Raw genomic sequence first — 15443 nt, 5'->3', positions numbered from 1 at the left:
ACCAACTAGCATCATTGATGAGAAAGACAGCATCATTGACTAGCATCATTGATAACGAAAGTTAACTACACTAATTAAAGGACCCTCGACAAAGTTTCCCCCATTGCCAGCTCTAAACTGTTAACTTTTGAGCAGTTAAGCCCTATTAGTAGGTAGCAAGTTTGCAGCCAAAAGAATATTTCTCAGTTGGAAGAACCAAAAAGAAGTTGGCATCAGATGTCTCACTTTTCTCTGGTACTTCTCGACTGTATTGTTTTACGAATGTTGCCAGACTCCCGAATTGAGGACGAGATTGCTGATTTTTTCTTCGCAGCTGCGCTGAGCTGGAAAGCATCTTAATTAAAATAGCCGCCATCGTTTAAATATGCATTTGGTGCCGTTGCCACTTCACTCTTTTCTTTATTATTTAACTTGGCATTGGTAATTTGCCTTTATCAGTTGCTGACTGAGTAAATATCCTGCTGCTACGCACAAGCTGCTTGCAGCTTTTGCCACAGCACGGAAAGCGACGCCTACAAGATTTTCCGCTCCCCCACGCTCGAATGTGGAAATTAAAATGCCATTAGCACAGAGTTAAGATAACAATGATACGAATGAAGGCAGCCGCTCAAAAGACCATGGGCAAAATGTTCTTCAATCTAGGGTGAAACATTTAAGCCAGCCGAATGCACTTGCAAACATATAGTTAACACGGTGTGTTGCTGAAAAAGCCAAAGCATAGGACAATACTGAAATTCAGAAAATTCAGAAAAACAGAATTTACAGGCATATTTAAAGATGAATATCTATAAAGTCAAATGAAGTGTCGTAGATGATTTTGATTTCAGCCGAAACTAAAAGTGCAGCCTGAACAAATTATTACATGTACAACTGATTCACCGCAGTAAGCCCAACAGAGCCACCCGATAAATATATATGTAACTAACTAACTTATATGTAAATTAAAGGCTTAATGCTAACGCAACAAAATCTAACGTTAATATTGGCTCTGTTGTGCAGAATGATGACACAGCAAGAGGTACTTTAATCTGATTGTCATTTTAATTTGAGAGCCGTCCCCCAAAGATAGCGTCCCTCGCTGGACCAGCCGTCCGCCAGCCGTTGTGAAAACTTTTGAGCAAACAATCAGCGTTTTTTTCCATTCTTCAACTTGAAACATTTTTACCAACAGGCGCAAACAAACGTACAGGCCGAAGCTGAAGCTGAAGCCGAAGCCGAAGCCGTCGCTCCCCCGCACCTTCAGGCAGGCTCTTGTAAACTTTGGACGCCACTTTTCAGCACATTGACTGTTGCACATTTTTTACTCAGCACTTGCAAGTTTTCATTTTATGGAATATTTATTAAAAAACAACGGCGAAAATGCACAGTTGCAACGGAAAATTCTTTTTTATTTTAACCGAAAATATTTATTTTTGTTGTTGCTGTTTTTTTTTCGGGTTTTCTGTCTATTTTTTCTGATGCATTTTTTGATTAATTCCTTAACTATATATTGACATAAGCTGAGTGAAGTTTTACCTCGTCGACGACATTGCAGCGTCCGCTGAAGTGGGCGGCCGGAACCATTCCGGGCTTTACTTTACACTACAGTGTCACAGCATGTTGCATTGTCGAACAATGGAAGCCCGAGCAGAGCTAATTTCTTCGAGTAGCCCGTAGAGCTGCGCTCTAATTAAAGCAACAAAATTGCATTACTCTCGCACTTGTGCAATATAATTACAAAGTGCAGAAAAACAAAAAATAATTAAAATAATAGTAAATATTATAAAGCCAAAGTACGGAACCATTCAAGTGCCTCCGTGGCCGGCGGGCACGTCTCGAAGGCGTGAACAAAAAGAAAACTATTGTAATAACTACCAATAAGCGGATGATTGCCGCCACGTCTCGCATAGTTTTAAGTTTTCTTTACTTTCCCGCTAGGCGTCTCTCCCCCACCCACTGGCTCTGCAAGCCTTAAAATGTCCCGGAAAAACCTGCCAAGGCCAAAAGTTTTCTTGTGCTGTCAGCTTTGATTTCATGGTTTGCCTCTTCCTGCACGGGTCTTACGTATTTTTTCAACTGCCACATTTTGCAATGCTTTAATGTTGTGTTAATTAAAAGAGCTAATTGGTTACGTCTGTGTGCGTGTGTGTGTGTGTGACGAGTACTGCATTTGCGCTGGTTTGTTTTGCAGCTTAAGTAGTTTAATGTGAGAACGTTACATTCCAGCATTGAAAACCTTGAGCAAGAAGTAAAACTGATCAAGATTGCTTGAAATAAAAAAATATTCTTTTCTCAGGCAGAAAAAATCTAAATGTATTTTATCAAAGTGACAACTTATCAAGAGGAAACCCGTCTGTTTGTTTTTCTTACTCTCCCTCGTTTACTGATGAAGATCGAATTTAATATTATTTTACATTAATTATGTATTAACTCGAAATAGGGTATGCCCGACGCACAAAGAATGACTAAATGAATAGACAAGCGTATTTTCAAAGCTTAAACCCTTTCTAGAAAATAAGTATGCTGTCAAATATCTCGCGTAGAACACCGCACAGTATAGGCCCTCAAACTTAAGTATTTAAGTTGAATCTCTTGCATTTCCTTTTTTTGGCCCTTGAAGCACCATTTCTCTTTATTTTTAAGGTGGTTTTGTAGTTGGCCTGCTTTGTGTGGTAAATGTTCACATTTTGCTCACCGAAAATGCCCCAAACTGCATTTGTGTCCGCTTTGGCTTCTCCTTTTTGGCTGTCCGCTTTATGCCGCTCTGGTGGCAAATGAAGCGTTGCCGAATTGGCCTTAACTTGCCAAGTTAACAGTACTTCTAATGACAGTTACCAGCTTGAAGCGAACGTGTGCAACAAGGACTTTCATCCTATGCTTGTGCCGCAAATATTTGTGATAGTTTTTCTTTTTTCCACCGTTAGTTCGAAAAAAGAGTCGTTGACTTTAGAAGCCTGCGCCATGAAGAGGATATAGCTCAATAATATTAATATTTAAGTAGACAGTTGTGGTCCGTGGTGGCGGGCAAATACTGCAAAAGTTTTAAAAAACTTTTGGCCAGAGCAATGACCCTCCGAATGGGGCCGGCGACCAACAGGAGCAAACGACTTTAATATAAAGAATAATCATTTAAATAAGGATAAGGCAGACACTGCCATCACACTGGTCCCACATTATGACACACGGTGGTGCAACAAGAGCTAAAAAAAATATGGAAAAGTTTCGTTGGGCAAAAGCAAAATTGCATTTCATAGCCAATTTCTGCGGGCCAAAGAAAAACTTTCAGCTTAAAGTTGGTCAGATAAGAAAAGAGCCAAAGGAAAGGAAAGCTGAAACTACTTTAAGTGGCCTCCTCTGTACAAGAGTACCTAACTATACTCTAAAAATAAGACTATTCGCCCTTACTGATTGACAGATTGGTGATCCACACCAGACCCTACAAGGAAACTTTTACAATGGTTAGACCTCCCCAGGTCGGGGCTTAGAAAATTACACACGCAAATGTAGAAAATGTATGAAACAAAGCTGTACGAAATTCGTCAGCTTTAAGCGCATTTTCGACGAGTGACGTATAAATTGTGGACTGACACTCCTTATTTATTTTTTGTAACCTGTACATTTTCAAAAATGATGGTCAATGGTTGGTTGCAAATTTGTTATCTGAATAATTCCAATATCATTTGACTCGTGATTAAATTCGATTCGATTCCCGATATTCACAGATTGCGTAAATCCTCCGCTGAACGCAGAGGTTTTTCTTTTGCCTTTTTTTTAAATGATGCCTTACTATGCGATTCTCATGAATTTTATTGGGGCTTACAGATGTAGATGCTTTGATTATAAGTTTCCTTTTTGAGTTGGTCTTTGACAAATGACTATATACCATATGTATGCATGTATATATATTTTTGTATGTGCGGAAGACTGTGTGTATGTCATGTATTGATACAGACTTAGGCATGTGATATGTATGTTTGTCTATACGCACACTTGTACGTATATTTCGTACATTTATAAGTATGTTCCCATGCTTTGTAAGCTTGTAAATGTTACCCTACCATACGATTATCATAAATTTAAATAAGTCTTTCTTACCTACATACATACATAATATGTTTGCATATCTGCATCTGTTATTTTGGTTAGGGTTTTGTGTTGGTGCCTCCAATATTAACATGTATGAAACCCGATTTTCTGAGAACGAACATGTCATGTTAAATCGTGCGTTTTTGTGTCACGACACGCGTCAAACGCTACTGCGATTGCGGCTTTCTCACGGCTATCTGTTACCAAGTTAACATATTGTAGGGTAGCAACTTTTTACCTTTAGCATTGACATTGTATTTTTTATGCGTGCCCAATGCTCAATGGTGCCATTTACTGGAATAAATTATCATTCGTTTCGAATGATAAGCAACTTGGCAGCTGGCTGGGAAAGGTAATCCCAAAGATTTTGGCCTCCAGTTGGATAAGGACCAAAGCTAGTTGGGTAATAAAAATCAATGCCTTGTGCTTGGAAATCGAAAGGCTGTCCATTTGATTTAATGACCCCTTAAGTGGTCGGCGTATTTTAAGAATCATCAATCCATAGCTTTGATAAAATCCGTTTTCTATTCAATCTATTGCAGCTCACACGCGTTTTGCGCAACTTTAATATTACCAAAATAAGCGATCTGGAGTTAATTTCCAATACCACAGATCGCTTGGATATAACATTTCACTTCTTTGGCATCAAAGGCGACTCCCAACGCATTCGAGAGGCCATAACCCGAATGGTAGAACGTGGACGTATTGGAAACTTTACGTTGGTCTCGAATTTTCATCATTTCGACGAGAATCCACCCCTCAATATGCTGGTAAGTGTGGAAGAAAGGTGTACCTCTGATAAGTTTCAAAAGTCAATTTGCACCATCATCGACAAAGAATAGTCAAGAATAAATCTTCATAGACACATTAACTGTAGTTACAAGACAAGACTTCATCTATAGGTTTCTCTGGGACTCGATCCGAATTAAATTTTTTTTTTGTATGTCCTGGTTATCTGCATTCAATTTTTTGGAATTAAACTTTCGAAAAGCATTAAATAAGTAAATTTACAATTTGACATTCAGAAATACATATTCGACATCAGTTAAATGGATCCAATCAATCAGCTCGAGCATCACAACATTGATTTCTGGTCTCTGGCGTTATTATTAATAAATACCATATATGACTGTAAAAGCGGACAAGAGATAAAGTATTATAAAATATTTGCAGGCATTACCACATGCATACATGTGTGTATCCGCATTTATTTCCGTTATAAATTAAACATTAATTTATTTACTCTTGTCGCACGTGTGGCAGCAACACGGACAATAAAAACACTAGCAATAAAACAATAAAAGCAACAAATGAGTGGGCATAAATGTGCGCATAAACACGTCAACAATGCGGCACTCGCCACTTGCCGCTTGCCGCTTGCCACTTGGCTTACAACAACAAAAATAATTATTTATTAATTGCGGCAAGCACATGAACAATTGGCCTCATCAGGTGGCCATCAAGCCTGCCACTGCCTGCAATTAGGTTGCATTAACATAACCGACAAGCCGGAAACCTCAGGGTGCTCCCAAACGACGGCACAGAATTTGCGTCGCTTGACAGGAGCCTAGGGACCGGAACTTCCGGACAACTTCTCCAACCGCCCCTCTCATTCATGCTCTACACATGGTCGTCTAATTAGTGAATATTGTGGCCTGAAACTGCGGATCATTTTCGTTGCAGGACCTGAGCGTCAATCAACCGCAGGCAGCTGTGCGAGAGGACAACGAGTTTATCATATCCTGCACGGCCCAAGGCTCATCACGCATGCAGTTCCAATGGTTCAAAGATGGCGCCAATGTGAACGCCTCCAAGGCAACGAGGTAAGTTTAATCTTAAGTTAGCCCGGCTCTGAGCTGGAACTTGGGGTAAGCGTCAAGTAGTCGCAGCTGCCTCTTACAGTTGACCATTGAATTAGAAAAATATAAAACAAATACTACGCTTCGAATATTCCAATTGATTGGAGAGCATATATTGCACTGATCGACTGCAATATACCCTGCAGCAGAGAATCAGCAAGTTATTTGCTTAGAAAATGTGTTTATAAATATTAAATGAATCAGATGTTCGCTAAAAGAAACTGGTTTTTATTTTTTTATTATTTTATTTTAACAGGGTATTCACACTTACTCTGTTTTTCGTCTGCAATTTTGTTAAAATGAAATAAAATATAGATTGCTGTATATGAAAAAAAAGACAGTAATAGCATTCCACGCTGAGGGTGGCTGGAATATTCGGGGGCAGAGGTTTCGGCTGATTTTCCAGCACAAGTGTTCAATTTGACTTTATGACTTTTACACATCAATAAACATGACATAAAATGCCCTGGCAAAATAAAAATGAAACGGCCAAAAAGGATAAATAAGTCAGGGCAAAGATAAAGATTTGTCAGACGAGACGTCGAGCAGCTAGCTAGTCGAGCCACAGCGAGAGGTGGACCAGCCTAACCGCAGTCAGCCAAGGCGAATGATTGATCATAAACCCTAGAATGGGCACCCAGCACACATCTGTATGGCGCACACCCAACTCTGCCCCATGTGCAGGCCGGAATTCGCATAACCTTTGTGCTGCTGCCCCTTCTACCACTGTCCCAGCCTCTGCTTCTGGTGTATTACATAAAAAGCATATGGCCGTAACTAACGAGGGGTTGTTGCTTGGACGACTGCTCGACTGCTCGACTGCTATTGGGGCTGTCAGAGGTTTCTAGGGGCTTAGGCCCAGCCGCATCGGAGGGGCCATGCAGCCTTGACAATTTGTGCACAATAAGAGGCACTGCGAAACTTATCGGTAGCAACTTGGAGGGCGCAAGGGTCGCGTCAGGTGGAATAACAAATGGATTGAAGCATGGTGCGAGTCGTTTCGCGTGCCGCTAAAGGTTATATCTGCAAAGAGAATTCATATTTAAGTGTACCCAAGGTTGTATCCTTTAAAAAATGAATATAACTAAATATTTACCCATTTGAAATCGTTCTCAAAATCAATATGTTTGAGTTAATATTTCAAACATTTAATACCTGCAACGAGTTCTACAATTTACTATCACACATTCGTATGAGTGCGCCTTAATGCATATTCCAATGTCTGCTTTCAATGCTGTTTAAGCAAATATCTTGTTTAATTCTTCAAATAACAAGTTCGCCAGTTTATGTGAACAGCTGTTTTCTAAATTGACTTGCAGAATGTATATCATTCCCATGCTACACACATTTGATTTTAACTAACAACACAGTTAACTCTTCAAAGTTAGACATTAGTTATTAGTTGGGATTATATACCTGCATAGCTTTATTTTTGTATTAAGGGTTTATCAAACTGAAATCATTTCTCCTTTAAACGTGACAAAATATTTGTTTGTAGAATTTCGCTGCATGTCACAGTGAAAAGGAATTTCTAAAGCTTTGTAAATTTTGATTGGCAGAGTTTCTATTCATAGATTGACGCATGTGCCCCAAACTTCTGATGGTCGTATTTGGAATTCAGAGTATTACATGTGTTCGCCTCCCTCCCCCACCGTCGAAGGGGAACTGAGAACGCATTGATGTGTAAAGTATTACAGCTGTACAAAAGCCACAAACACATGTTCCTTAGTCGACTGGGTGCAAAATATGAGTAAATATTTTAACTAAAGTCAAGTGAAGTCATTCATTTGGACATTTACTAACTTCGCATTACACAAGCGACTAAGCATTGGGTCACTCCAGGCGTGGCCGGCTACTCGTCCACTGCCTCAGCTTCTCGTTAGTGGCCGACTTTACTTTGCGTACTAAAATAACCGGAAGTAAGTGAATTTTGAATGCTTGATTTCACTTTGCTTAGGGGCAGTGCACTGCTCCTACTCCCCTTGGCTATGCGTCAGGAAATGAGTTATAAATCAGCGCAACTAAAAATGAATGCTTTTTTGCGTAGCCTCAAGATACACAATGCACCAACTAAGATGTTCTTAATCCTAGATTTGCGCCGCTTAAGTCTACTAGCAACAACCCGATTTTGACCCGGTAAGCAGCTGCTTAATCAAAACTAGCCAAGGACACCGCCTCAGCATCAGATGCGAGTTAATTAATGCAATTACTTTCCAATCACGTCGCTAACGCATCCCTGAGCTATCACAACATGGTGAAGGCCAACACCTTGATTAACGAATCCTAACCGACCCCTGCAGAGTCCCCCTTCCCCTATAAACATGTTCGCACATGTGCGTTCAACTTAGGTATCTCAAGTAATCTATGGCAAACGCCGAAACGCGGTCGTTAATTCTGTTTCTAATCGTGTAGCCCGCAACGTGTGCGTCCCTCTGCGAGACGGTTGGTGGTGGAAAGTGTCTGTTTGGGTGTCACAGCGCTGTTTATTCTGTTATTAGTTTTAGGGCTGCCCATGGCGTTAGCAAATATTTCTCATTCAATTTTATACAATGTGGTCGTTTAGTTTATGACACAGGAATTACCTCACAGGTGCAAAATATCGATTGTTGGATTGGCTCCCGCTGGCGGTTTTTGTGATCAGATTTAAATTTGTATAGACAAAATGATTGGTAATTAAATTTATATTACGCTCACTGAAATATTTGGCACTTAAATTTCGGGTATTAACTGAAAATTAATTCAACTCCAGCAAACATTGTTAGAATTCACTTTTGGCACTCACAGCAAAAACCTTAAACTGATATTTCAGTTAAGGCGAGCAAACTTTATCTGAATCGCTTGGCAAATCGCAGCAAACTGAATGCGATCTGCTGTACCACATTTACTGGTAAAGTTAAAGCTGATCTGGGAGCCTATTTCCATTGATAGTTATTTTTATAACAACCTATTGTTAATTTCATAGACACGTGCGTCCAAACGAAATAAGGAAATTTACAAAAATACAGCGTCATTTGCATTCAAGTGCTGAAATTCACAGCATTCAGGGGGATGATGTACTTTGTGTAAGTACATACTAAGAGGAATTTCTATTTACCACTCTCATTTATTAAGGCTACATAGTTTCATCAGTGGAGTTAATCAATAAATCAAATAATAAATGAACAGGCACTTTAATTTAGCAGAAACTGGGATGGGGGTGAGCAAAAGTTTGTTTTGCTTCTTCTTGGTAGCATACATTAATAATTTATAAAATTATTTATAATAAAAACATCCTAATAAAACAACTCATTCAAAATATACAGATTCTGGCCTTATGTGAAAAGTAATTAAGGACGGACAAAATAGCACTAAACTTTTGTTAACTTATCTTGAAAGAGAGGAAGAAATGCACCATTATAGCACATAGATGTTCCCTTTTTAAGCTCAAATTTTGGTGGTTTTTTTTACTAGCACACTTTTTAATTAACTTTAAGTAAATGCTGTCCCTTAACATGATACAAGCGGTTACTTGAAAACTTTTGTCAAAGCTAATGCTTTTCGACAAACCCATCAACGCCATCTTCTGCATGCCGCTTGTGCCCTGCTGTTCCTCAACCAATCGGTATAAAAACTCTCCAGTCGCATTCAAGAACACAACGATCTGTCATTCAGCTGTGTCAAGCTGTAGTCACTTTTGGCTTGTTTGCTGAAAATTTGTCAAACTGCAAAGCTAACAGCAGAAATTCAATTTCAGCAGCCAAGCAGCAAAACTGCCTGACCCCCAGCACAATATAAGTAAAATATAGTACATACATATTTCGTTATTTTACAAATTGGCTCAACTCGGGGCCAACCAGGCTACAACAACGCCAATTCTGCTGCAAATGTCTTGACATCGCCAACGTTGTCTGGAACAATGCAATAAAATGTTTTTCGTTTTTGTTTTTTTTTTTTTTGTTTGTATCCGAATCCGCTGTGTTCTCTTATGTGGGATATAGGGTGCCGTAGAAAACCCCCGAAATTGTTCGAAATTAAATGCAATTGTAAATGTGTATAAGGATGAATAATATATTTGAATGTCTGATCAGATATAGGCGATGTATTAAAAACTAGCTAAACTTGTAGTTAAAAATTTATTTCGCACCATAATAGACATGACGTGCTGCCTGATTGGAATGAAATGAAGATAACAAAACAAAAAGAAAATGTGTTGATTTTTTAAATTTTTACCAGGAGCATACCTCCCTTGAATATAACTCGCAGCAACACCCTGTATCTGTACATACGTGTCATATTCACTCTCATATGAAAGACGTGCCGAATGGAGGTCACGATTTTCATTAGTTCCATTTGCCACAATGCGTAGACAGAGCTCATGCTCGAACGGCGCGGCGCATCTCTGAGCCAGGCGCATCTCAGCCAGGCGACAATGCCACAATTAGTTGCATAAAGTCGTTGCCGCGGCTGTCTCATAACGTTATTGGGGCATTATCGCATCGCTGTTTGGCTTGTTTGGCGCTTGTTTCCAACTCATTGGCGCCCTTTGTGCCTAAAAATAGCTGCAAGGGTTGCGCTAGACAGCACCAGAGTATTGATCAAACATTCGGGTTGGGGTTGCTCCACTTTTCGCCAATGCATGGCAAATTGCATGCCTCCCGAGGTGTGGCAAGGCTGGGGGAGCGACCATTGTGGAAGACTGCGCTAGGCACTGGAATGATTTTACAAACGACTCAGCGCAGTTGCTGCCTGGGCCTGGCACCGGTACAGTCGCATCGAATCGCATTGTATCGGTTCGAATAACTCTGCATAATTTCTCTGCGAGCGGTTCAGGCAGTTGGCTATTCAGTTAGTTAGTTAGTAAGAATCGAGCAGGGTGGAAGACGGCAGAGGACAACGGTTCTTTTGGCACCCCTTGCCAAAAAGCAACGCGTTTGCTCCGTGTGCAACGAAAAACAGCACCCCGCACAGCACAACAGGACACATACCGGAACGTTAGGGAACGAACCGAGGCTACAGCATGCCCATTCACTGGGACTGGGATTGGGAGCATGAGCACGAGCATGGTGGCGCACATTATCACTGGCCACCGCGTAGGCACTGGTCAACGGGCGAGCCGAAGTGCCGGCAGAGGCGCTACTACCTGGCCCACGAGATGGACGTGTGCGCCCGGGAATTTCATTTGCGCGTGGACGACAGTGCCTGGTGTCACGGCTCGTGCCTGGTGGGCCGTGTGGTCATAGAGACAGGCGCAGAGCCGGACTCGCTGGGCCGTGGCACCTTTAAGGTAGTGCTGGACGTGCATCACTTCCAGCTTGGCGAGCTGACGGTTAAGGCCAAGAACAGCGACACCATCTGCGTGGAGGGCAAGCAGGCGGACGATCGCGCCGAGAAGGGCCAGCTGTGCATCACGCGCGAATTTACGCGCTGCTACAAGCTCCCGCGGCACTATGATGCCACACAGGCGCGTGCCACCTTCTCGGCGGATGGCATACTCATGGTGACGGTGCCAGCACCACCCAAACTAGATGACGTTGAGCGTGTGGTGGACATCGAGCCCACCGGCAACTACTTTGGCAGCATTTCGGATCCCAGTGCGGCCAAGGCCATTCAGCAGGCGGATCAGAACGCATCGGATGATGGTGGCGAGGCACATCCTGCTGGCACAGCGACGGACAAATGAAGCTGGCGACGTCTGGCGGTTGCGCGTGCCTGGCCACCTCTCTGTAAATGGAAGAAGCGCCTCCTGCGCCGCGTGTAGGCCGTCAGAGGCAGTCGTTCAGTTTGAAAGAAGCTTAACTAGAGTACCAGAGTATGTGGAACAATGCGGAGATTTAGCAGTCGCAACAATCCTGGCAAAGCCCAGATGCATTCCTAACCATTCACACAGTCACATCCGAGCACCTTTAATGGAGTACTCCATGCATTCAAGTAATCCTAATAGTTCCATTGTTAATTTTGTTCTTGTTGACACCTAGTGAAATTGTTGTAAACGTTATCAAATATGGCCCACTAGAATCTATAACTATAGCAATATTATCTTTAAGGTTTAATGTGGAATTTGCTTTATGCCAATAAAGGACTTTATCTAAGCACACCAATCTGAACTGAGGTCTCGCCTCAGTGCAAATGTGATGATGTCGGGTTAGGCTCCCATATTGCCCAATCTTTTTTTTTTGCATATAAAGGATAAAACACACAGCTAAAAAGTGGTTCATCCCTACTTTTGAGTGTAGTTTGCAGTTTAAATAAGAACATTTTTGGTTAGAAAATATTTAATTTTCTTGTTACCTGCAAAAGTCCTTACAAAGATCCCAGAAACAATACTTTTTGGTTTGCTAGAAAAAATAATTACCGAACAAAAAGTTTCTGATTCTCTTATATTATTTATAGCTAATATTCCTGATTTTATCAGATTTTTTTTTTGTGCCAACATACTCATTTTGATTTATCTAATGACACTTGAAAGGCTTGTCACGTGGCATTTCATTAGCGTCAAATTTAAATAAAATGCACTAACACCTAGACCCTTCCGCAGGACAAAGGACCCTTTACCTTCTGCCCTTTAATACGCAGGCCAATAAAATATGAATGTGGAAAAACCAACTGCTTGTCAGCAGAAAAAAAGGAAATGCTGCTGCAGGTTTGACCTAAACAAAAAAGGAAATGCCGGCATGATAACAATAACAAAACTCATAGTATGACAGCAATATGCCAAGGGGCAAATAATATGAGAGTCCGTTCAGGGCATTTGGCTGACAAAAAATTGTTAGGATGTTCGGAGCGACGGAATCCCGACAATGTTTGTCACTTTAACATGCTGATCCCTGGCAGCAGATGGAGAGAGATGGACAGAGACTGTTGCTTAAAGCTTAACAGATACTGTAGCTTAACAGCGATATGTTAAAGTTTAATCGCTGCGTCAACAGCGACTCTGTAAAAAAGCCAATCAAGCCCTTGGCCATGAATGTCCCTATGTCCTGCGTTCGAGGCAGCCTAGTTATGTGCAATTTTTGTTCTTGCTTTCGTTTTCGCAATTTAGTTGTTGAGACACGTTTTCTTGTTACGATTGTAATGAAATTTGTTACAACTTGAAGTGAATTGTGGGCCCAAGCCCAAGTCTAAGCCTGAGTACGCAAAAAATACAAAAAATTGCCAACGTCGGCGTCGCAGTCACGCAAAAGGACAACAACTGGAACAGAAGCTGAAAATGCGTCGCGTACTTTGTCATCGTTTTATTTTTATGTGTAGTTGCGTTTAATAAAGTTTTTATATGCCCCTTGGACGTACACAGCCTATGTATCTATGTGCATATGTGTGAATGTATTGCTCGCAAATTCTTGGGTAGACTATATCGTATTTCTAATCAAGTTACGATTATGGAGCCTGCAGCTTTAATGCATGGCCGGGAGAAGCGTCCCGAAAATACAGATTTATTCATATTTACGAGCCTTACACACAGGCGCGCATAAAACATTCAACACAAAAGTAACTTCACAATTTCAATTTCCCACAATATCGGGCTCTCGGCAAACAAAAATACAATCAGAGTAAACACCTACATATAGGTCAATTTTTATGAACTCATAAAACCATTGCGACGGATTTGTATTTCAAAGCCCAAAGGCTTTTGCGGTGTTGGTCATATAAAATTCTAATCCCTGTCCTCGTCCTCGTATTCAGCCATGAGACAGAGCCGGGACAGAGGCGCGACCAAAGATCGCTCTGAGCTATTGTTGTTATTTTACGGCTCTGCTGCCAGCATATGCTTGTTATTTATGCATATTTACTCGTATATGGCCAAGAAGCTAATGTTGTTTGTTATTGTATTGCTTTTGGGCATATGATGCTTGATGCTTGAGTGCGGTTTGTTTTATGGTAACTCGCTTTTTCAATCAAAGTCGAGCGAAAATGATGGACAAGTGGCCTGGAATAACAAAACGAATAATATAAACCCAACAACTTTATTGAAATAAATCTTTACAGTCTGAAAAATCTCTTGTCTGCAACTCTGATAACATCTAGTGCAACTTGAGTTATTCGGGACCAAAGAATTCAAGAAAATGTCGACAGTTGTACTAAAAATCAATATAAATCAATATACTTGCATAATATTATTTTACGGTAAAGTAAAGTACCATTGCGACTATAAAGTACCAGGTTTGGTATATTTTTACCATATGTGGATGTTGTAAAAACTTTGTTTTATCAAACAGTATTATAGCAAGGCGGCACATTAAACACGAGGTCTAATCGCTTAAAATTAAAAATGTTATCAAGAAACAAACAATTTAAATTTCTAGATAAAAAACTTTGAGATCTTTGTAAACTTCACTAGTTCACATCAATCAGTGTCATTTCGTCTTGACTAGTTTTCGTTTATGGCCTTCCAATTTGTATGCAATTTTAGCGGTCGATGTGATTCAGTAAACTCTATTGCCGATGCCATTTTATGGATTCTTTCGTGCAGATTCCAAAAATCACAGCAGCTCCAAAGTGAAAGCATTGCCATACACATGCATACATAAATATGAGTGTATGTGAGGAGTAAGCAAAATCAGTAGAAAATTGGTTAAACTGTAAGTACAAACATTTCCACATACTTGCGCGCACACACACGCACACTTTCGATGAATGCCAATGCAGTTATCGTTCTGCCCGTACAGTAGCTGCAAGTTTACAAATACAGTCGAGCAGCACGCAAGGGCAACGCTTCTCTCTTTCTAGGGAAGGTCACTTGTTCACGTAGACAATCTTTAGTGCAAGCAAACGTTCGAGCTTTCTATAATCAAAATAGATAAGTTATCCTCTTCAATTTTAATATTGTTGTCAAAACAAGATATTTGTTTAGGGCATAGGAAATATACCCCGATTATATATAGGATTAAAGTCAGACGACAAAATAGCATTTAAGGCAGCAACGGTTCTCAAGCGATTTGCCGCTCACGCGCTCATCTCTATGGACTGCACATTCTGTTAACTGTTGCTGTTTGCTTGTTGGGGGAGGGGATATGGGGAAAGAGAGAGCAGTTGTTCGCTTTATCTTTGTGCTGTTGCTTTCGCCCGGCGCGCATATAAGAATGTATTTGCGTAACAGTTTAGTATGTAATTGTATTAGTCGAGGAGTAACAGGCACTGAGGCGACTTCCTGTGCGGCATGAAATCTGTTGTTGTATTTGTTGATGTTGTTTTTGTTTTTGGGCTCTTCGGGCTGACGCTATTGCTCATTTGGCGTAAACGAGGACTGAGCTTTGCTGTTTTTGCGGTTGCTGCGCTGCTGCATTTAACCGTTACGCACTTCCTGCACAGAATGTTATTACTTCCGTTGCCTTTTAATTGATTTTGAAGGTGCGTAGCGACAGGCACATGAAGGGGCACAGGTATAGGTACAGGTGCGGGCAACGGGACTGGCACCGGCACTAGCAAAATCTTGCGCCGTCGGCCATTAGCAAATTGTGGGTTAAGTGCTTTGTATGCACGGCAATGCCACGCCTCCATTACTGGCGCCCATTTCATTGGCCGCTGCACCTGTGCAAATTGCTT

General features: G+C 41.0%; 2 protein-coding genes across 2 annotated transcripts in view; both read left to right on the top strand.

Annotated features, from left to right (window-relative positions):
• The window catches only part of LOC115763358, a 105098-nt gene that overhangs the window by 57120 nt on the left and 32535 nt on the right, over positions 1-15443 (top strand). Inside the window, exons 6-7 of the mRNA XM_030705883.1 lie at positions 4608-4835; positions 5749-5888. Coding sequence (XP_030561743.1) covers positions 4608-4835; positions 5749-5888 — 368 coding nt within the window. The remainder of the gene's footprint in view (positions 1-4607; positions 4836-5748; positions 5889-15443) is intronic.
• Positions 10677-11980, top strand: LOC115763362 (heat shock protein 23). Its single transcript, XM_030705890.1, has one exon. It carries the CDS (start codon positions 10921-10923, stop codon positions 11581-11583), a length of 663 nt encoding a protein of 220 aa, XP_030561750.1. The 5' UTR covers positions 10677-10920; the 3' UTR covers positions 11584-11980.

This window comes from Drosophila novamexicana, unplaced genomic scaffold, assembly GCF_003285875.2.
Source record: "Drosophila novamexicana strain 15010-1031.04,08,12 unplaced genomic scaffold, DnovRS2.1 tig00000739-arrow-arrow-pilon, whole genome shotgun sequence".
Taxonomy (NCBI): Eukaryota; Metazoa; Arthropoda; class Insecta; order Diptera; family Drosophilidae; genus Drosophila; species Drosophila novamexicana.
The sequence above is the reverse complement of the archived record's forward strand: the minus strand, read 5'-3'. Positions and strand labels throughout refer to the sequence as shown.

Excerpts from the sequence above, each read along its gene's own strand:
- LOC115763362 (XM_030705890.1), top strand. The coding sequence starts at position 10,921 with ATGCCCATTCACTGGGACTGGGATTGGGAGCATGAGCACGAGCATGGT.